This window comes from Tasmannia lanceolata, unplaced genomic scaffold (genome assembly GCF_043159265.1).
Source record: "Tasmannia lanceolata isolate RefF3 unplaced genomic scaffold, GAP_Taslan_0.1 ptg000003l, whole genome shotgun sequence".
NCBI lineage: Eukaryota > Viridiplantae > Streptophyta > Magnoliopsida > Canellales > Winteraceae > Tasmannia > Tasmannia lanceolata.
This window is the reverse complement of record NW_027518680.1, coordinates 49,234,652-49,259,099: the sequence shown is the minus strand read 5'-3', so window position 1 is coordinate 49,259,099 and position 24,448 is coordinate 49,234,652. Positions and strand designations below refer to the sequence as shown.

The following is a 24,448-nucleotide window of genomic DNA, read 5'->3' as shown; positions in this document are numbered from 1 at the left end:
TTCATTTCTAAAGGTGCCATACGATACGGGGCCTTAGAGATAAGCACCATTCCAGGAACTAAATCAACAATAAATTCTACTTCTCTATTCGGAGGCAGACCTGGAAGGTCTTCAGAAAACACATCTGGAAACTCCCTAACCACAGGGATATTCTCAATCTTCATATCATTATCATTAACCTCAATTACTGAGGCCAAGAAAGCTTCACAACCTTGTCGTAGAAGTCAACAAGCTTGCATAGCAGACAAAACCATAGGAGTCGAGTGAGCTCCACTCCCTTCAAAACAAAATTTTTCTTCTCCAGGGATTTCAAAATTCACTATCTTTTTATTGCAATCTGCAGAAGCATAATGGGTAGACAACCAGTCCATTCCCAAAATTACATCAAAATCAGACAACTCCAGCAAGATAAGATCTACTAACAGTTCTCTATTTCCAATTCTGACATGACACATCTTACTAATTCGGTTAGTCAAAATGTCTTTTCCTACTGGGGTGCTAACACACAGATCATAATCAAGAGGTGAAGTAGGTAAACAGTGTAGTGTAGCAAAAGCAGATGAAACAAACGAGTGTGAAGCACCAGAGTCAAATAATGCATGACCAAAAGAGGATGCTATAGGCAGAGTACCTAATACTACTGTGCCAGCGACACCCAGTGCAGCTCTGCTCTGAATAGTCTGAGTCTGAATTGTCTGAGCTTGAACAGTAGGCGTCCCCTGAACTGATTGGGCATCTCCTGCCGGATGAGGACACTCTGCAATTCTATGGCCTACCTCGCCGCATCGGAAACAAGCCCCAGTATTCCACCAACAAGTCTCAGTAGGGTGGTTCCTTCCACAACGTTCACATTTAGGGGCAACTGGTCTATTCGATGCTGACTTATTCTGATAGCCCCCATGATTTTCTTGCTTTCCTCTAGGCTCTTTGAAAGCAGGAGGTTTGAGCGCTTGCTGACTCAAGACTGATCCCCTAGGAGCTTGTCCTTTATTTTCACCTTCTCTATTTCTTTTCTTCTGATTAACTTGAGCATAGGCTCTAGTTTCCTGATGAACTGCTTCGAGTTTCTTTGCCCTTGCTACCAAATCTTCATAAGATTCAAGGGTCGTAGATCCGGCTATCCCCTTCTTCAGGTACATAGCTAATCCAAATTTAAATTTATTTCTCTTTGCTTCGTCGTCAGGTACCAAAGAAGGTACAAAACGAGCCAGCCTATCAAATTCCGCTTCATAGTCATCCACGGTCATATCTCCTTGCACCAACTAGGTAAATTCCTGATGCATACGGTACAGAGTACTGCGAGGAAAGAATCTCGCAAGAAACTCAGTGCGAAACATCACCCAAGTGAAAGGTCCCTGATGGTGCTCATACTTCCTCTGAATTCCCTTCCACCAATGAAGGGCTCTACCTTTCAATATATAGGTAGCATATTTCCTCCATTACAGTTCATAGCCTCAAAGGCCTTTTTCAGCATTTTCTAACCAGGAGTTGGCATTATCTGCCGTAGTCGACTCCTTAAAGGCTTTTAGTGCAAGCCTCATAAATTCTGAAATTCCAAACACTTGATGTGGCTGTTCAGCCACTGGTGGTTCCTGAAATTGGGGATGCTGACGTTGCTGATTTGCCAATCCAATTATGGCTCTCATGAAATTTCTCATCTCAGTCATTTCTTGAACCCCTTGGTTCTGATTTTCCTAAATCACTGGCTCTTCTTGAGCCACATTCTAATCTCCCTCGATAATGTCATTGAGGGCTCTAGTACGATTAACTCGAGTTCCACGACCACCACGTCCTCCTTGAGTTGCCATAATCCTAAATCCTAAATCCAATCCAATAAAAATGCTTAATCACAAAAACTATCTAGGACATAATTACATACATATATTGTATTCATATAATAATTATAAAACATTCCCATTTGGAGCCAGTATCTATCCAACACATATTTCTCATGATTCTTACCCAATCACAAAATCGCATGCTTCCCAAGCATTCGCAGGTGCATTTGAATTTATAATTGAGACCTGATCGCGCGACTAATTTATGTGTTATTAGGCGTCCCTGGAATACAAAAACCTATCAAGCGCTTCCTAATTGCTCCTTATCTAAATTCCCAACTCTCGCAGTCAAAATCTTTTGTTCAGATAATTCTACTTAGGACCTAAAGCCTAAGCTCTGATACCACTTTACTGTCACGCCCCAAACCCCACCCTGGGTGTAAGACATGACAGCGCCGTACACCTGCAAGACGAATCCCACAAATGTACAAGGCTACAAAGCAATAACAAAATAACCTGGCAATTCATAACTAAAATATCAAAGTTCAATTAATGCGGACCCATCAGAGTCAAATCAAATCTCATCTCTCCCCAAAGAGTCAAAGCGAAAATAAATAATATGGTCTTTACATCTTATTCAAAGTACTCACTTCCTAATGAAAGGAAAGCAAATAAACTAAATTAGTCTTCTGAGCCAAAATCCAAATCCCAGCTAAGCGTCCTGTTCCTCATTAACCTCACGAGGACCAAGACCTGAAAATTGTTAAATAACCACAGTCAGCTGAAAAGCTCAGTACATAATAAATCACTACTCTAAGCACAATCTAGCATGACATGATTCAATAGGATCATATAGTCAAAGTCAAAGCTGAGTTCAAAGGTCTTAGCCGATTCATTAGGCATAAACAGTTATAAGTGCATGTCAAATATGGTTCTAAATTGAAGGTGCAATAAAGCAAATTCAAAGTCTAAGTTCGGATCAACGTCGGAGATTTCAGAGTTCATGTACAGAGGGTTCAAAGTTCAAATACACTTCAGAGTCATCGGCATGGTTCAAAAGACATGTTATTGCTTATACACCGATAGTCCACAGTGTTCGGAATCAGTTCCTGAAGTTCAGATACAAGTCGACAGGGCCAGCGTTTTATCCTACTCACGGGCCAGAAGTTCCAGTGTACTACCCCCACGGTGGGTCCAGAGTTGCCAAATGTTTTACCCCCATATGGCAGGGTCCAGAAATCATCCAAGCCTCCACAGAAGTGTTCAAAAGTGTCAAAGGTTCATATTCAAATGGTTCAAAATATTCAAAATTCAAACTGATAGTTCACAGGTTCAGAGTTCATAACAGATGTTCATAATAGTATTTCAGAACAGTTATTTCAAAGGTTCAGAAGAGTAACAGTGGGTGAAACAAAATAGCATGATTGACTCAAAGCTAATTCAGAAGTTCAAGGTATCAATACAGGTTTCTAAAGTCAATACCGATTCAAAGTAGCAAGGGTTTATAAATACCCAAAGTAGTACGTTATTATGTACCTAAATGTCGTTCGTTCTTCCCTTAAATCTGCTTATGTTTCAATGTTCTGATCTGAACAGGGCATAGACAACAAATAAGGGTTCCAGAAGGTAACCAAAAAACCAAAAATCTAATATTCAATGTTCACATAGATTTTCAAAATTTTCAGAGTTCTTTCTAGTATTTTAGAATTACCATCATCATGGAGTCTTCAAACACTTCTGAATCTATTTTTATCATAAAGTACGTCTTCTGCTGAGTCCATAAAGTACAAAAGCATCGAAAACAGATAAGAGGTGAAAAAGTTATGATTTTTTAAAGTTTTACACATTTTTAGGGTTCGGAAGTCCGAAGGTTTCTTCGGACGTCCCCTTCGGAAGTCCGAAGGTTGCAGACTGGGTTTTTCGGAAAAATTCCAGATTCGTCCCGAAAACTTCAAAAGGCCATAACTTCTTCGATTTAGCTCCGATTCACGCGTGGTTGGATTCGTTGGACTCTTATCGACGAAAGGAATCCATCTAATCCAATTTCATGCTCCGAGTTCAAACGCACGATTTATGAAAAATCGCTAAAGATTCTTATTCGGATCTCCATACTTCAAAATTCAGAATTCGGATTCTTAATAATCTACTTTGAGTTTGTTGGAATCGTAGAGTAATATCGAAACAAAGAAAACTCAAGATCAATCTGGAGGTTTCTTATTCCTAATCCATATTAATCAAAGTTCTTATTTCTTTTCTATTTTTAAAACCCTTGATTTAGAGTTTCTAATTATCCAAAGCTTCCATATTTCATAGATCTTACCTGGATTCGCGGCTTCGTCTCCGAATTCGCGGCTTCGTCTCCGAATTCGCGATCTCCTTGCTCTTCTTCTTCTCTTTCTCCAATTTCTTTTTCTAGGGCTGCACAACCGTTTAGGGTTTGTTTAGCCACAATAATCTATTTAAAGGCTTTACTAAGAAGCCCTAATTCTGAGTTAAACGCAGACGGACAAAATCGCCCCTTTTTAATCAAGGGGCGACGAAAATTGAAGGGGGTATTTTGGGTATTTACACTTACGCTCTAATAGTTGGCATATGATTATTGATACGCTTCTAAGGCAGAGGTGAATGGTATAGCCTCTTGATTATGTGAAATTGTTATTGTTTAATTATATAGTTCTTAAAATCAGGCTCTCTTTCTAATTTGTCTTTTAAGACAACTTTTCTCTCCTCTTTCTGTGAATTAGGCATCCTTTTGTAATGTTTAGCAGTTTTAAATTTTATCGGGTGCTTTGGCTTTACTTTTCTTTATGTAGTTGGGCTTTTGAGAGGGTTTAGAATTTCTAAAATTGCTGAGGGGCTGAGAAAAATCATTATCTTTAACTCTTCAATTAATTGGTTATGTAACATACTTTTTCCAATATGTCTCAATGTATCCATTTATTTAGCTGTTCTTCTCCTAAATAAAAACAATTGAATCAAGATCTTTTATGGAATCTAATTTCGAACATGTTGCTTTGTGGCCTTACAAAAGAAGTTGTCTTTCTCAAGTTTCTTTCTGAGTCTACTTCTCATTCCTTATATGTAACTTTCTTATTATCTTTGTCAAATGTAGGTGGTTATGATTCAGATTCGGGGTATAGGTTATTTTTAAAAAAAATCTGTTTCGCTTCGAAATATTCATCAACAATAACTGCATACAACATTTAAATTGGCTTTATGTAGGTTTTTTGTAAGCCCAAGGGTTCCCCATGGGTTTATTCAATAACCTTGTTTTGATGATTAACAAACGCAAATTGATTAGTCGTTTATGGACTGATCATTTGCCTTGAGTGTTGTGCTTTAGACAAGTCCTACACAAGTCAAATCATACTAGCACACACCTTGTTGGCCTATGCTTAAAGATGAACCAAACACAATGGCAAAAGAGCTCGGAACATACTTTTACCAATCACACCTTGGAGGTACCAAGGAGAAGCTCATCATCAACCATCTCAAAGCATTGAACAAACAAAGGAAGATCAATGAAGGCCAAAGCTTGTGGATCAACAACTTGCAAAGGAGCTTGAACGGCCACCCGGTAAAACTCAAGGGCCTCCACTATAATGCCCAAAAGCGGGAACCTAACCCCCGCCCGAAAAGCCTCCACGTAGAAAGCTACCTCGTCCTCTGTGGTACCCTCACACACCCCCTCTACGAAGGAGGGAACCCTAATCCCGTAGCCATCGGGAATGTTAAACTCCCTCCTGATCTTCTCCGCCGCCCCCTCTCCCAAAGTGTTCCTGAAACACGTTACCCGACCGGGACGAATAATGGCACCAGACCGAATGTCCCTAGTCTCCGCCTCACGAGCACAAGAAACTCGAGCGGGAGATCCCGAAGGAGCAACCCCCACCGAGGACCCAGAAGCCCCGGAGCTATCTCTCAGCTCCGTAGGCTGCAGTACATCTTGAGAGACGCCGCCCGCACCCTCTACAAACAACCGCCTCCTTTTTCTTGGCAAAGCCCTCTCCACTACTTCTACTGACTCAGAAGAAGGGCTCTGAGGTACAGTCGCGACAGACATCATAAACTATCAAATGACGTATAAAAAAAAGACACAGAACTCACCGGAAGAAGATTGGTGAACGAGCAACGCGCAGAAAAATCGCCGCGTAGGAATACCCGTTTAACCCGAGGAAGACGAAGAAATCAAGCAAAGAAAGAAATCCCCAAAAGGCTTTAAAAAGGGCTAGGGTTTCGAAACGCGTCGTTTGATTTCCCTCCTTTTCTAAAGCGATGGGACACGTACACGTGGCACCGATTGGGAAACCCAAGGGAACCGCCAAAGTCGAAGCACCATCCTGAAAAGACGTTGCTACCCCTATCGCTAAGTGACTTCCCCAACAAGCCATCCTTAAAAGGATCGGAACCCTTCAACAAGGGCCCGGCATACAACTCCACAAGACGAAAAAGGCCACACGCGATGGTAAAAGCCTCGGAACCCTTCACAAGGGCCCGGCATACGACTCCACAAGACGGAAAAGGCCACACGCGATGGTAAAAGCCTCGGAACCCTTCACAAGGGCCCGGCATACGACTCCACAAGACGGAAAAGGCCACACGTGGTGGTAAAAGCCTCGGAACCCTTCACCAGGGGTCGGCGTACGAATCCACAAGATGGAAAAGGCCACGCACGTTGGCAAAAGCCTCGGAACCCTTCAACAAGGGCCCGACATAAAAATCCACAAGATGGAACATACAGCATACGGCAGTACCACCAAACAAAAATATGTCAAGCACGGCCAAAGGAAAGCAAACACAAGATACAAACCATGAACCACAAAAAAGAGAGCCATTCATAAACTACTTCCTTCTAGCCCGCAGGCCTACAAAAGGGGGGAGTAAAAACAAAAAGAGGCCTCACCCAAAACCCTGCTCTTCCCGCCACCTCCAGCTCACAGCGACTGGCCGCTAAAAGAGCTCTCCGCATCGGAGAGCTCCTTATCACTCTGCTCCCCCTCCGAAGAGCTCCCCCAGCGGCGATTCTCAGCAAATCGGGCCTGGTCATTTACCCAGCGCACCCGATTCCTCAATAAATCATTCTCCGCCCGCAAGGCCGCAATCTCCCGATCCATGTCAATCATCCGGCTGCAAACCGCCATTTTCCTACGATGGACATCGGAGAAGAACGACCGATGGCGATGGACAAAAGCTTCATGGGACTCCCTCTCGTAAAATGGAGGAAGGGGAGAGTGCGGGGAAAACCCTGGAGGCGGGTTCCTCTCGGGAATCGTTTGCCGGGCCCCAACCCGTCGGGGTTACTCTCGGGACTGCTCGGAGAGCTCCCCTCGGTAGCAACTCTCCCCCCACCGCTAATGGAGAGACCCTGGAAAGACGACGACATCCCTGACAAGCCTGAAGAAAGGCCGGAAGAAAGCAAAAAGAAAAAAGAACGACAAAGAACAAAAGGCAATCTGCATGAAAGCAGGAGAGCTCACCCCTTATAAAACCCTATGGGAAACCCTGGGGTAGGAAAACGAAGCGATTGCCATCCGCGTGTTCGTTTTCTATTGAATGACCGAGCGACGCCGCGTAATGGCAACACAATTCCTCGGGAAGGAACCGCCGGACGACACAACACGTCCTCTCATACCCCAAAGCTCCCATAAATGCCTTCGTCACGATATTCTTTAACCAGGCAAGCAAGCCCGCTCCCCAGGACCAATCAATGGACTAAAGGTAATATCATGATGAGATATAAAGACGGCGCTATTCCTAGAACACGCCACGTGTCGCCCCCACACCTATATAAAGCTTAAACTTCATAAAGAAATGCGATGGGAAACAGCAAGACCGTACGAATTCAACACGTATCGCTATCTCGACCCCACGCAGGTTCGGGGCCCGGAGCGCAGGCCTTCAAAAAAAAGAAAGAAAAGGACGAGGCCCGGAGCCCAGGTGCAAGGCCACGGCACACGAGCACAATGAGCAAAGGAGATTAAAAGCGCCAGAAAAGGCTCGGAATCCCGCGCAAGTTCGGTCAGAACGTCGCAATTCCTTACAAACAAAGATAATATCCATCAAAATACACAAAGCAACACAAAAAGACACGGCACCAATTCATAAAGATCATCCATTCACATCCTCCTGGCCCACAGGCCTACAAAAGAAAGGGAAGCAAGGAACAAAGCACAGGGCACGCAGGCCCCAAAAAATCCCCAACAAGGAAGGGGAAAGGCACGCAAAAACACAAGAAGAGCCAGAGATTAATCGGAGAAAGACTCCTCTCCCGAAGGGTTCCCCTCCTCCTCCCAAGAACTCTCCAGTAGGGGGTCCACCTCATATTCAAACAGCTGCTCATTGAGAAGGTCAACCTTTTTCTGTAGAGCCTCGTTCTCCCGCTTCAAGACCTCGATCTCCTTGCCCATCTTCACAATACGGCCACGTAATTCCGTCCCCTGGTGATAGGCTCGGGAGAAAAAAGACCACTCCCTGGCGACACGGGAACGAGACGACTTGTCTTCCCTGGGCAAGGAGGAAAGGCGAGGGGGGGGGGGGAAGCCGGAGGAAGAACCCGGGTTCCTCCTAGCCTTTTTCCGACGAGCCGCAAGATCCTCCCTCGGATCGGAAGACAAGTCAGGGTCACTCAACGATTCTTGGAAGAGGCGGGCCTTGCCCCTAACTCGCGAAGGAAAACCAGACATGTCGTTCAAAACAGCGCGAAGGGACACCTACTGCAAGGCGCCAGGGCGATCCCCCTTTTATACTCAAGAAGGGAATCCTAGTACCTCGAAGCAAGGAAACCCATTTAACGACGCTACCGATTCCCGGGGACGGCCGCCGGATAAAACGGCGCGCCTCCTCGTACCCCAAAGCCCTCGTAAATATCCTCATCATGACTTCGCTCGAACAAAACGTTACTCCCTTGGCCCATTCAATGGACCAAAGGAGTAGGGGGGAGTTATGATGGGACACAAATACGGCTGTGTTCCCAGATATCGCCACGTGTCATCCATGGACGAGCAGAGCCCAATCATCATGAAGAATGGCGTTGGAAAACAACAAAGGTCACACAATCATGACACATGTCACCCTCTCGCCGCCCAGGCCTCATCATCACAAATTATGGAAGGAAATGGCCGCCAAAGCCATGCGCGTCGGCGAACCAGGAGGACAGCCCAATCCTGCAAAAGAAGGTTTTCTCTCCATAATGATGAAAAGGGCCGCACACCTCCCTTTAAAAAGAGAGGGAAAGGAAGAAGAGAGCCCAGCCTTTTCTCTGAAACAAGGACTTCACCCATTCTCCACTCCGGATACCAGGAAAAGAGGCGAGGCAACAACAGAGGAGGCTAGGAACTCAATCCTACTCTCCCTGCTAGTCCCCTCCGACCCACTCACTCACGCACCCAGAAAAGATTCCGCACGCTGCCCCTGGTAACCCTGATCGAAACCCCTTCCCCCTCTCGCTGTTCTTTATATTGATTGGTCGAAGGATCTGACTTGGGTGTCGAAGTGGTCGTCCGGGACCCACCTCGGACCCCCTGACCCCCTTTGTTTGTAGACCCCGCGGAGGCCCTCTACCGACCGCGCAATCGCAGACCCGGATTCAGACGCCATCAATAAGTGAAATGGCCATGGTGGTGTACCAACATGTTGGGACCCATATGACATTCAGCACAAGAATAAACAAAACAGAGTTCCGAAGTAACAACTTGGACCAGCAAATAAATCCTATCAAAACTTGTTTAAAATATTTTCAAATATTTTTGAAAATACTTTTAACAGATAGCTCTCATTTTTCTCATATCCGTAGAGTATAAGAACATCGAAATCCAATGAGAAACGAAGGAGATATGAATTTTTCAAGTGGGACACTGTTTGCTGGAAATCCAGTCTCGAAACTCCGAGAATTATTCTCGGAGCTCCGAGCTCAGAACTTCGAGAACATTCTCGAAGCTCCGAGAAATGATCCAGGTTCTAAAATTAAAAGCTCTATTTGAATTCTCAGAACTCCGAGAATTTGCTCGGAACTCTGAGAAATCCGAGAAATTTCTCGGAACTCCGAGAAATGTTTTTGTTCAAAAAAATATAGCCGTTGTGGTCCAACGGCTAGTTGACTGTTTTGCCCCCTAAACGGTCACATGGAGTTGGGACACCATATATACCCATCTAATGGGTCTAAAACACTAGATGAACATGTTCCAACCTTAACAAACTCTAGAAACTTATTTGCAACCATTTTTGGGTTAATTGTTCTCACCAATCCCTTGTGCCTTGATTTGAGAAAATCATTTGAGATTGGTTTAGGCTTAAACTTGTTTATTCTTGAGAGCATCATTGGAGCTTCAACTTGCATTGTAGCCTACATAGAGGCAAAGCTTTTATCTTCTTCTTTATTCGATCGGTGGCAAGGGCATCCGTTGTTTTTAATTCCCTTGGGTCAAGCGATTAGAACTCAGCGGAGAAGGAGAGTCATTGTAAAGGTGTAAGGGCATCCTCATTTAATTCCCTTGGAGTGTAAAAGCCTTGAAGCCGGGCGTCGTAGAGGTCTCAATAGTGGAAATCCTCAAGTGCGACTTTGAGAAGAGTGGAGTAGGCCGTTTGCCGAACCACTATAAATCTCTGTGTCACTTGTGTGATTGGTATTTTCTCTCACTCCCTCTCACTCTCTTATTTGATTATTTGTGCATAGAATTGAGTGAGTAGTTAGCATTGATAATCAACCTAAATATCTTAACCTTGCTAACTAGGCTATTAAAATTACCTAATTAAGTTTGCTAATCAACAAGTGTTTTGAACTTTTATTAATTTGTAATATTGTTTAAGTTCAACTATTTCAAACTTAATTAAACAAGGGATAAGTCTCGGGTGAAATCTTAGGAAAAGTTTTTAAAAGGTAAAGGTTTTATAAACATCCTATTCACCCCCCTCTAGGTTGCCAAACCAAGTCACTACTTGGATTTCATTTTTCAAGTTCATCATGCTGATGCAATCTATATTCAAGGATGAATTCCAATCATTATCTATGATGTTCTTGCATAGAAATATGAGCTTTCAAGGAGGAATCCATGTCTACTTCAACCATGCTGTTTTATTTCGCAACTAATGAGTATTGTTAATGCAATATTTGTTCGGCCCTTGACCTTTGAATTAGAAAGTTCCAAAGGTAATTTCATCGAGAGCTATGCTTTCTTTGATTTTTATTTAACAACTCATCCCAGTGTTTGTTGGCACGAATTGGAAACTTGAAAATGATTCAATCACGTGGTTTTAAGTTATGTAAACTACTTTTTGGAGTTGTTTTTGCCGAGTAATTTTCACTTTTGTTATGCTGAGTTATAATTCAGTACTCATGGTCAAACTGGATCACTGTTAATCAAATATTTGAAGCAATTTAATATAGTCTGTTCTATTCATGCTGAAATCTCAGTTTTAATGTGTGTGTGTTTCAGAACATTGATTTGCATTCATATTTATTCAGAAAGCTGGTTGGTTTTCAGTATACTGTACATCATAAAAAGGGCTTCTTTTATTTCCTTTACACAGGTTTAGTGGGTTAGTCAGAATATTTATATCTTCTGACCTTTTTGCTTCGCTATAGTTTTCATTTGTTAATCTTTTTTTTACTAGTAAAAGAGAACCCATAGCAAGAATTGGAATATGATGTTGTAAAATGTTCTCTTTTGAAACAGAAATTGACAAAAATGACCCTCACAAATTCGGGTTCTTATTTGATGCGTGAGCATATACAAGTGGGGCTTGCTTTGATAATGATCCAAACCATTTATCTAGTATGGCTCGCTATAGATGGGCCATGCACCAAAGTAGCAACTCCCATCTGATGAATCTAATCCTCCAATTGAGGTTGTAAATGAAGCCTGCATCTTTTTTATGTTTGACCTTTCATTTAATGGCCATAAATTGGAGGGTTAAAATAGTCTGATTGTAGCAGATAAATGTTTGGATCAAAGAAGAAGTGGGCTGCACTTGTGCTCAGTCATATTTTCAAGGAAAAATATGAACGTTGCATCATATAGAGTTTTTATATAGTGAACTAATTGCTAAAAAAATATTAGTGCTGTTGATATTATTAATTCCATGTTTGGATGTACAAATTTTTTTTTCTTAAAAGTACTCTTTTCATGAGAAGTTTGCTCATGAATTCTTTTCTTGGAAAGTTATTATTATTTTTATTTGGTTAACATCATTCAATTCTTTTGGAATTTTAGATTCTACAATGTGTTTGACGATGTGTAACATTTCTATGAAAACATATTTAGGGGTTCCAAAAGCCCAATTTTAAGGTTGCCCCTAGGTTTGCAACTTGGGTTGGGTTTTATCCGATCTGAAAAAACCATGGGTCGGGTTAAAAAACTAATGGATCTTCGGTAGGATCAGTTTGAGATTGAAAACTCCGAATTATTCTTTGGTCGTTTAAGAAAAACCCAACCCATCATTACTTGTTATTTTCTTATATTTTATAATATAATATAACCAAAGCAAGATGTAAAAACCCTAAAAGTTACGACTTACAACATGTTTCTCTCGCTCTCTCATGTCCCCTTCTCTTCGGATTGCATCCCTCCCTTTGGCACAGCAAAGATTCAAAGTATGTCAATTTTTTACCACTTCTTCGTATTTTACCTACTTTTTTCTTTTTTGGTTTTCTTCCAAACCCAAGTTACAAGAAAGAAGAAACCTTCTTCTTGTTCTTAGGTTTTCTTCCAAACCCGACTTACAAGAATCTTTATGTTTTTTTCCTCTTCTATTTAGTCTTTTTTGCTAATTATAATATCAAGAAGGAAATTGGAGTATTTAGGATTTTGGTTATTTTATATGAGATAAGGGCCCGTTTTGGATACCTCATGCATTTGTCTTTTGATTTGGGTTTGAATTTTGGATACAAAACACATCAATCATCTTCATGATCATGTTTTAAGAGAGAGAGAGAGAGAGAGGGAGAGAGAGAGAAAGGGAGAAAGAGAGAGAGGGAGGGGTGTCTCGCTGCTGCCGGAGCAACGTTGAGGAGCAGCGATGGTGAAGGAAGTTGCCACAAATATTGATTTCCAAATAATGTCTCGCAAAACAAATTTGAAAATCAGAATTTTTTGCGCTGTTGTAGCCGATTTGGAAATCTAAGGATCTGATCTAGTTGAAAATATAAACTAAATCCAAATCTAAATCTTGTTGCTATCCAAACGTGGCCTAAAGGTATTTTGGTTATTTCGTGTTAGATATGATTGTTTTAGTTATAGTTCTTAGGAATTTGGTTATTTTCTATGTGATAAGGGTTTTTTGGTTATTTATACTGAGATATGCTTATTTTTAGTTATTTTTCTACAAGATAGGAGTATTTTTTATCATTTTCCATGAAAGATGTATTTTTGTTAATTTTTTTATGAGACATGGATTTTGATAACTTCTATGAGATTGGGTAACCTGGTCATGTCCTATGAAATAGGATTGACTAGAATTTTTACCATGTTTTAAGAATTTTTTAATTAATAATTATTTTTTCGATTTTTCTCAAATTTACTGTGGATAGACCGACTTACCCATGTTACACAAAATCTGTGTAAATCTATTTTAATCCTTTTTCATGAGGTAAAAGTATTTTGGTTAATTTTCCATCATCGAAAGGTATTTTGGTTATTTTCTATATGATACATGTATTTTAATCATTTCAATTTAGATACAGTGGATACACATGGGGCATATTTAGATGTATTGATTCTATTTTCTTATTCCCTAAAAAAATCAAGTAAAAAACCATCTTATTTTATTCCAAATATCCAAAGAGATTATCCAAAGAGAGGGTCTGTCTGGATGTAAGAGGAAAGGAAAAAATGATTCCCATTTCTTTACATTTTTTTTGCTCCATATTTGAGAGAGAAATACATGTGTGACAAGAAGTGTCATGTGTATGGCAACCAAACAGCACTTGGAAACAGAAGATATGTCCTTTTACTTTGGCTTTCCCTATTTATGGTGCAACCAAATGGAAATTTTTGGATTTTTTTAATGGTAATGGACCTTTATGGGCTGCTGGAATTTAAAAGGCAAATATTTGTAAAATTGCCCATTTTTTTACCCATGAAAAAAAAAAACTTGTCAACAACTTTATAACTTGTCATTATTTTCCCTCATATTTTTCAAGGAAAAAATCAAAGAGAACCAGGCACAGAATCCCGAACCTGAATCGAGCAGGATCCCTTCCAAAGATGACCTCTTCGGCCAGTTAATGGACGAAGAGACACGTGGTAGGGTGCGTATGCTTGGGTTTTTTGCTATTCCCTCTACAACATTGGGCACTACAACTAGGCCTCCTCAATCCCGAGGAAATAGTGTGCATCTTAACACGAAAATGGCCCAATTAGAACAGGTGAATGCAGTTATGGCAGAGGAGCTGACACAAGTGAAACAACAAATGTCACAGATCTTAACCCACCTCCAGGGCGTCAGCCCCAACTACGTAAGTTTTTCACTATGTCCCTTAGGATTAATGCGTAAATATTTCATTTCAAACATTTATTACACTCTCTTTCTTAGCAGACTCCCGAAGATGTTTTCCAGTCACGAGCTAATGCACCTTCCTCTTCTGGCAGTCATGGATTACGATCACCCTCCTCAGACGAGGTATAAATCCGTTATGTAAATTCTGACTTGATATTTCGATCATCTACATAAGTAATTAATTTTGTTTCTTATAATGTTGATAAGGTTGTTTTATTAAGTAAAATACGAAAGGGAGTTCCAGTGGCAAGTGGCATTTTTCTGAGCAGAGATCCGAATGATGAGGTTGATGATTTGCCGATTGGACTTGGATACTCTGTGGTCCAAATCGATGTCGTATTTGAGCCAGAGGAACCTTTGCTAAAGCCATCCCTATACCTCAAGACTATTGGAGATGCAGCCGGAGTACCAGTCGCTTGGCAGTCCTATCTTGTAAGTAAATGACCAATGAAAATTTCACTACTCCTTATTTTTGCTATTATTAACTTGGTGTTTCTAATTTATTTCAATATTTTTTGTTTGATTTCTTCTTGCAGATTAGACCAGCTCATACCGCTTGAGGTTGACCTCTACTATATGTTTTGATTGTTTTTCAGTTACATAGTTGATTTTCGGACTATATACCTTTTGTTGGCTACGTCTTCTTACCGTGTGTATTAAACAAGGGAGATACATGACTTCATCAGATAATGTAATGGAATAGGAGACTTTCTTCGATCTAGAGTTGGAAGTACGTAAGAAGCATGGATTCTTATACTAATATATTAAACTTTTAAGAATTATTTGGTGTAAATATAATGCAGATGGCAGTCCAACATCCATTTGGTGTAGTTATATTCTCCTTTTGAGTTTCTAAATTTGGTATTTGATCCCTCCTTCGCTTACTTTTGGTATTTATTGTTGAATGCCTTTTTATTGAACCTACTTGTATCATCCTTTATCATTGTGATTGAATTGTTTCTGAGGATATGATTTGTGAATGGTTATGGATGGAAGGTGGGATGCTTATGGATGGAAGGTGGGGTGCTTTTCACGCTCATAGTACTTGTGGGAGCGCAGGGTTACGTGGAGGGATGAACATAAGAAATATAAGTGATGTTATTGGATGTGTAGTTCTACTTGTGTCTTTGATGTGGATAATGTGTTAAAGGATAATTTGTTATCAGGTATATATGTACCCATGAAGGGAATGAAGAATAATAACCGGCTTTTATTTAAAAAAAAAAAAAAACCATTGACCGCCTTACCGGCGGTCATGAACGCCGGTATATCCTGATCTAAACCGCCTCAAAAACTATTACATCACGCACTGGATAAAACTATTACTAGCGTTTATTAACCGCCGGCAATTTAGTTTGATTTTCCGTGGCGTTTTCTAACCGCCGACAATAAATACCATATAACACTTCTCTCCGACATTGGCCGGCGTTTATGACCGCCGGCAATATAGGTTATTCGCCGGCGGGTTGCTAAAACCACCGGCAACATCTTTGCCCACAGTAAAACTACTGGCGGTTGTTTGACCGCCGGATATCCGCCGGTAAATGTTGCGCCGGCGGATAGGCCATCTTTTAGCGGCGGTCTAGAACGCCGGTGAAACCTTTTTTCTTGTAGTGCAACCTTGTTCAAATTTTAAGTAGGGGTCCCTTCAATTTATGATGATATTTTTTCTAAATGAACCATAATCATATTATTTCCCTTTAAATTGTGGAAAGAAGAAATTGTCTAGAGAAAAGAATATTCCATCATAAATGTTTTTCTTGCAATACAAATAGGGCAAGGGTTGGAATCTCATGAAAATGACGGCCACTGTGAATAAAAGTGAATTCCCATACTGTGTTTGATTGTCAAGGAAAGTTTTGTCATAAAAGGGGTGGGTACAAAAAAAACTATGGGGTCTAGTTCTATTGGTGGAAAAATAGGTTGTTAGTTTCAACATTAAAATTAAGGTGTGGTGTGTCTCCCTGTCTCCCTCCTACTTTTCTCCCAACTACTCAAGTTGCCAAGCATGTAGCTTTCTCTCACCTACCCGCCCGAGGAGGCATTTCTTCTGAAATTTAGGGCCTGTTTGGATATCTCATATTTTGTATTTGGATTTGGAATTGAGTTTTGAATACAAAATAAATAGATTCAGCTCATGTTGAGAGAGACAGAGAGGGAAGGGGTATGTTGGAAAGTTGTCTTATTCCCACCACCTTCTATTGCTTCAGTGGGAAGGCAGAAACCGAGAATAGGAAAGAGCCCATTTCGGTTCTTTAGAAAACACAGCAAGAGTGGTGACTTGTGTGTGGGTTTTCTCCTGTGCGGTGTCGGCTGCCACATGGGGAGAGAGAGAGAGAGAGTGAGAGAGAGAGGAAAGAGTTTTCTTTGGGTACTTTCTCTTAGGCTTTTTCTCGGGTTATCTTTTGGGTACGATCTTGGCCGGGTTTGAGAAGCGATGAAAGGGTTGCGGGTTTTGGGTTTGAGGTTAATCCATAGTAATCCTTGTATTTTGTTTTTCTCATAGTGGAAGATCATGTTTCTCACCCGTGGAATATGCTTGGCCGAATCACGTAAAATCTCGGTGTTCATCTTGTGGCATGTTTGTTTATTACTTTTATCTTTTCCGCTTAATTTATGAGGGATCGGATCGGATTGCTGGGCGGATTTTCTCAACAGGGTACTTCCTACTAGAGGGGAGAGGTTGAGGAGCAAAGAGGGTAGAGGAAACTGCCAGATTGTTGGATTTCCAATTATTTATTTCCACAACATATTTGGAAATCTGATTTTTTTCACTATCAGTCGTGGATTTGAAAATCAAAGGATTTGATCCGGATCCAAAACACAATGCAAAAAGGGCTTCTAATGTGAGAAATCCAAATAAAAATCTTCTCGGCATCCAAACGGCCTTAATGGATGGAAAATCTTGGTTTTTACAGCGTGGAGGGTAGAAAGACAAGAAGATTTCTTTGTTTCTAAAGTCATGTTTAGTAATACACCCCGAATATGACATTGCTTCTCCATGCTCACTTTGTTTTACAATCATTTTTACAGTCACCACTCTTTGATGGGCATTTGCCCACCATTGAGATTTTTGAACCATTAGACTCAGGTTCAAAATTCTAATATAAAATTAAAACAAAAATATATATACAAAGTTAGTTAAAAAAATTCTAATAAAAATTTCATTTGAACAGGCATAATCAAAATACCACATTTTCGGGTGAGAAATAGATTCCAGCATTTTTTCATACTTTAATGTATTTCCGAACAAAACACCGGAATCAGAATAGGATGACAATTCCAGCACATGAACCCCCAATCGAAACACAACTTAAATCCTTGAAAACGTGTTTGGAAAGCTTCAAGTTGTTCACATGTCGTTCCTGGCAAGTTTTGACAATGACCCTCCTCACTTAGATTGAGTTTTCTTCTCTTGTATTTCTCTTCTCTATAATTTTCTTGGATTATTTCCAAATCAATTTTAATCTCTTGAAATATATATATATACTCAAAACACTCCTTGAATCAGAGCCGACCGTTTGCAAGCAATTACAATCATTCCAACGGTGAGATTTCTAGCAAATGACTGAATTAGATCTTTGAAAGTGTGTATAGAACCGTTCAAATAATTGAAATTAATGAGAACGATTATGCAATACATGACTTTTATGATCCATGCTAATAGGCACTTTTTGGGTCCTACAATGGGGTTTACTGACCAATAAGAGATCAAAACTGTTGATCTTGTAGAAAAACACAATGGGAACCACATGATCTTGGCTCAATAAATAGGTCTTGATCGAGGCTTGTTGGATCAATGGCCTAGGATTATCTGATCAAGGTGAACTCAATGTCATTTGCCCCGCCTCATGGATGACGGAAATAAGGAAGAAGTGGGGCCCAATAAATGTCTTTTATGTAGGTGCATAACTTTCACTTAACTAACATTTTCATTTTGATAATGGCATAGTTGTCAGACTTCATTATATAATTGAGACTTAACTCACATTTTCCATGGAAAAAAATTTCATTGTTGACAAGCATTGGTCTAAGCATCCAATCAGAATGACTGCTGATCGTATGGTCGACCATATAGGCAAATGCGATCAAGACAAAACTCTCTCTCTCTCTCTCTGCTTTTATATGTGGGGCATTCTCTCTTGGCTATAAATGCAGCTGTTGGTTTCTCGGTTTCTCTGCAATTTCTCATGGGGCTTCTAGAATTAACCTTGTTTTGTCTGTCTAAACCCCATTTTACAAATCCCTCTTGCATTACAATTTTCAATAAAAAAAGGGGAAGCTTACATATTCCTTGACATGGGGGAGTTTTCTATTTACATATCCTTATCCCCTTATCTTTTGTATATCTCTCCTTGCCCTTCTTTTTGTTGATGACAAAGGGGGAGAGAGAATTTGGGTTATGTGTCTAAAGAATATGGTTTACATTGCTTATCATTTCACTTTAACCATGTAATTTTATTGAGTTTTATTAGATCTCTTGTGTGTTGTCATCATAAAAGAGGGGGTGATTGTAAGCCCAAAGATTGCATCTTATCATTGGAGCATCAAATGGAGCACCAAGCCTAAAAGAGCCTCGAAGATCCAAGGATTCAAGTTGGCTTAAAAAAGAGAATAAGCAAGTTGAAGACCATGAAGAATTCAAGTCACTTAAAATGTATTTATCCAATCCTTAGTCTAGGGTTGTTAGAGGCTCAAAAGTGGTCTAATAAGATCCCAAAACATGATAAAGAGTAAGGTAAAAAGATTGGACCAAGAGCTCAAAGGAAAAGATAAAATGGAAAATCAATATAGTGAAAAATACCAAAATCTCAGGGTCGGTATATTGTTGATGACGGTATACCGCAACCTTGCTGGAAAGAAAAATAAATAATGAAAACCGATCTCAATCGGTATACCGCCAGCAGTAAACTGGCATTTTTATAAAAACCCAACGGCTATTTGGGCAGTATACCGCTAAGTCTACCTCTAGAGCTGTTGAAAGCCTATAACGACTAGTTTTGGGATTCTTGCTCTATAAATAGGGTTCTAACCCCTCTAAACATTCTTCTAACACTCCTTACACATCATTTGAACATATTTGGAGTTGAAGAACATATTTGAGCCTCTCTTAACTTCAGATCAAGGATTAGATAAGGAGTTTTCATTTGCACATCTTTTTTTATCATTCCATTGTTGAAGGCATTTTGTTTCTTTCTTTCTTTGATCATCATTGTATCTTGGCGAGTGTTTGGAGACGCGGAGCCATCTTCTTGGGCAAGTGTTGAGAGATGCGTAACCATCTTCGACGGCGAGTTGTGAGGAGCGAAGCCAACCTCGATTTTAATGGTTTAATCCTCACCATTAAGGGGATTGGATTAGTGAAGCCACCAAAGTTCTTGGTGGGATGGATGTAGGTCTTAGTGTGGATCTAAGGATTGAACCACCTTAAAAATCTTGGTGCACTCTCTACTCGCTCCTGTCTATTCTTTACTTTGTGCACTAGTGTTTTTATCTTCCCGATTGTGCTTTACTTCTAATATTGCTCTTGTCGTTTAGTGTTTGATTTGTGATTGTTTCATTTTACTAAAACTCTTTAAAAAAGCAAGAAATTTGAGAGACCCAATTCAGCCCCCCTCTTGGGTTGCTCCCTAGACTTAGGATTTCAATTCTCACATCAATTCTACCTAGGACCTAAAGCCTAGGCTCTAATACCACTCACTAGGGGTGGACATGGTTCCGGTTCGAACCGAGGAACCGAACCGAACCGGCACATTTGGTTTGGTTCAGTTCGGTTCCATTTCTATATGATTCGGTTCTGGTTCAAAAATCCGAGAACCGGTGTAAATTCGGTTCGGTTCTGGGTTTGGGATCCCGGAACTGAGAACCGAACCGAGAACTGAATTGGTTTAATGTGATTTTTGCTTTGGATATTAGGGACTGTTTGCTTTGGATATTAGGGCCTTAATATTTCCCAAATTTGTAGTTCATGGCTTCATGCATTGCCAAAATTTGTGCATGATTATCCCACCTGTTTGTAGTTCTTCATACTTCATATAAGTTTTGCATTGCCCAAATTTGTGCTTGTTACTGTTACTGTTAGTGCTTGTAATTCGTATATAAACAGGGCCATTGGTGAAGGTTGGGGAAACCCAGAACCGAACCGAACCGAGCCGATTATATATGGTTCTGGTTCGGTTCGGTTCCACACATATATGGTTCGGTTCTGGTTCCAATTTCAGGGAACCGATTATATATGGTTCGGTTCTGGGTTTAGCACAAAACCGAACCGAACCGAACCGAACCATGTCCACCCCTACCACTCACTGCCACGCCACCTAGGACATGGCAACGCCGTAAAGCAATCTCTACAGCATACAAGGGTAGCGATAGATCAGAACCATGCTCAAATTCAATTACACAGAACAACTACAACCATTAACCAATGTTCAAAAGACCATAAATGAGTCAAACCATCATAACTAATCAAATACCTCCATCTCACTCTCTACCCAATTATAACAAAGTTTACAAGAAAAGTTTAACAATGTTCAATTCAATACTCACTATCAGAACTAATAGAGAATTCTACTAAAACGGCTGTGGAAGAACTCTAAGCTTTTGCTACCTCGTCACCGCCACGAGGTTCAAAATCTAAAAAATGTTAATCCACACTCAGTTAAAGCCCAAAGCCCAGTGAATAATAACGAATCAATTTAGTTGAGTTAGCATGCCAAAAGGAATCCAAGGAATGATAAATGAACTAAAGTATGCCAAGTCCAAATTTTGAAGATTTACATTTGTTTTAGGTGTAAGCCCAATGGTTCCCACCTTGGCATTCCCATCTTATTTTGATGATTCCAATACACAAGTGATTTAAGATCACTAATGTGTTTGATTGTCTAAGTTGTAGATCTTAATTGTGCTACGACATGATTGCTTGGATTAAGGCCAAGAAGCTCTCATTGGACCACATTATGAAGGCCAAAGGCATCGAAGATCCAAGACAAATGAAGACTTGAAGAATCGCATTGAAGATCGAAGTCAATTCAGATTGTATAAGATCCAATCTTAATTTAGATTTTAAGAGGCATAAATTAAGTTAATCACACACACACCCTAATTGTATAAGAGATTGTCTTTGTGGTGTTCTAACACTTTGGAACCCTCATAGCAATCCCAACTTGGTGTAAAGTTGGAAGCCCAGAAACAAGAATTGAAAATCTGCTTAACATAGGCTTCTCGGAACTCCGAGAAATCCTCGGAGCTCCGAGATTTGGTCCAGTAGCATTTTTCCAACTTCTGTTTCTATTCCCGGAACTCCGAGAAAATCTCTCGGAACTCCGAGAACATCTCTCGGAACTCCGAGAACACTATAACGGGAAGAAATTTGTGACCGTTGGGAACTTTGCCAGAATTACGACTATGCCCCTCAAACGGTCATATTTGGTTTTTCTATATATATGGGTATTCCCACCTTCCCAATTATCAATCTTAACACTCTAAAAACATTCTTGAACATCCTAAGAGTGAATCAAACATGTTTGTGCCTCTCATCCTCTAAGATTAGGATTTGGATCATTAGGCTCAATTTGTACATCTTCTACAATTCTTGTAAACCCTTGTGAGGGATTTTTTTGTTCTTTCTTTCTTATCAAGAACTTTGTATCGGGCGAGTGTTCGGAGAAGCGGAGCCCACTCTCCGTGGTGAAGATTGCCACCAAGGTTAAAGGCGATCGGAATTGTAATCGGCATTGATTTTTGCTGGAGTTAAGAAGATCACATAGTGAAGCCATCAACGTGTTTGGTTGGTGGAGTGGAGTAGGCCTCGCGTTCTGAGGACCGAACCACTTTAAATCTCGGGTGCATTCTCTCTTAATTTTTTGCTCTATATTTGCATTTGCACTTTAGATTTAACTTGTGTGCTTGAATTTAATTCTTGATCTCTTAATCTTAAAAATTGGGTTTGAGTTTTTTTTTTAAAAGATTAAAACTTGTTAGCAACCTAATTTTTCCACTCCTCATTTGTTGCCAATTCGGGACCACCCTTGGATTTTCATTAGGTAATCTGAAAGGCACATAAAATGAAGGGATCAAAGGATCAAAGTTCTTATAGCATTTTTTTGTCATCGGCTTAGTCATAAAAGAATAACATGTCATTAGAACAATAGCATTTTTTGTCATCGGCTAAGTCATATAAGAACATTGCACTAACTGCCCGCGATGTCGGAACTAATTCATGGTTCTTATTCATATACATGTCGACAGGGCCAATGTATGTCCCCCATTTGCGAGATATATGTTCTTATGTTCATATGGGCCGAAGCCTTGTAACCCCACTGGCAAGGGTTATTTTAAGTTCTAAATCTAAACCTCACAAGAAATGTTCATAGTCATAAGGTTCACAAGGAAGTCAAAGGTGTGATGTAGATTTACCAAAAATTACATTCAAATAACATATGATTAAAGGTTGTTCATAATTCATAGGTTTCACATGAACATCAAAGATGTACCCAAAGCATCAAAGTAAAACAATATCTAACAGTACTTAGGCAAGAGTCAATTGTATCCAAAATCTAACATTAGCACAAGAAGAGAACATGCCTGAATTCATTGTATTAGAATCTTAGGTACTCAAATTCAAAAGAAACATGTGCAAAGTTCACAAGGAATGAGATTATAGAACGAAGGCATGAAAACTCGGTGTAAACCGAGTTCACATTTTCATAGGTTTCTTAAAGGAAATCAAACATATCACAAAAGAGGGTTGAGGATCAATGACACTTGGAAAATCAAAGCGCCAAATTGATATGTCATTACGTACCTCAAAGGTTCCCTCCAAAACACTTCTGAACTCAAGATTGTTCACCTGATAACTTAAATCATACAATTATTATCAATGGCGACTAAAAGGAGGCGAGCCAATTCATAAATATCCAAAACCCACAATCAAAATGGTCAAAACAGAGGTTTTACTCACTGCTCGGTCGATTATCTCCGCTTGGTCGACTCTGAGAGTCAAGGCCTAGTCGACCGAGCAGGGCTTAGTCGACTATGCAGAGAAAATAGAGGGCGGCCTAATGCACGAGGCTTCCGCCATTGCGGGGTCTGGGGAGGGCTAGATGTACGCAGCCTGACCCCTATTTTGTAAAGAGACTGTTTGTTTGTAATATTAAATAACCGCAAGTGCACGGATCGTGTAAATACGGGTCGAACTTCAGGGAAGAGAAATCTAGTTGTCAATCCTATTCTTTTACTGATTAGAATACTAGCTATGATATAATGTTGCCTGGAATGGACTCAGGATTTCCGAGGACTTAGACCTCGGAGCCAACACTATATATAAGCGTATATTCAATTCTATCGAAGAATCAAATTCAACTACGATCTTCATTTGGAAATCTTAATTTAGGCAAAGTGTACCAAAATTCTAATGATCTCTATTAACTACTTATCTAATCTAATTAGAAAATTAAAATTCTAAAGGCCTACGTTAATTGAAAAATTGCAAAATTAAGTTGGAATAGTGTAAAAATCTTAATTCAATATAACAGAATACTTAGGGTTAGAATCCACCATGGATTTGGATTAGATTGATTAATTAAAACAACTCTTGAATTGGGTTGAAAATTCGATTAACTAGTCAATAAGGGATAAGATCAAAGGGATGTCATTCCTTATAAGTAATTAATCAAATCCACTCTCCAATTTACATTGATTATATAGAACCTTATATTTGTTAATCAACAATCATTCATACGAAAGGGGAAAGCCAACGGCATGAATGATTGGGACTTTCCAAACACAAAATCCTACACAATTTTTCAATTGAGTAGATTGATTTAATTATAAATATTTCTCCTTCCCCGTGGCTTCAACTAAACCTTAAGTAAATAGGATTTAGTTATTTATGAAGAAAGGAAGAAAAACAAAAATAAAAGAGATAGATAGGAGAAAGAGTGCCATATATAATTACTTGAAAAGAAAACTAAAAGAAAAATAAACTCTCCACTAATTTGAATTGAAACAAAAGTACATCAACTTGAACTTGAAAATAAATAACAAAAATAAAAAGAACTTATTCTTTTTCTCCTCCAATCTTTGGTTGAATCTTCCTCCATCAAGCTTTAATGTCACCTTGAGTTTGAATGGTGGATGATGATGCCTTGGATTAAGAGTTGAAAAGAACTTGAAAATAA

The 24,448-nt window shown here is 39.9% G+C and overlaps 1 protein-coding gene across 1 annotated transcript; it reads right to left on the bottom strand.

Moving 5' to 3' along the window:
* Positions 1-224: 224 nt before the first annotated feature.
* Positions 225-1,247, bottom strand: LOC143869855 (uncharacterized). Its single transcript, XM_077376415.1, has one exon. The coding sequence runs from the start codon at positions 1,245-1,247 to the stop codon at positions 225-227; it is 1,023 nt and encodes a 340-aa protein (XP_077232530.1).
* Positions 1,248-24,448: the final 23,201 nt, after the last annotated feature.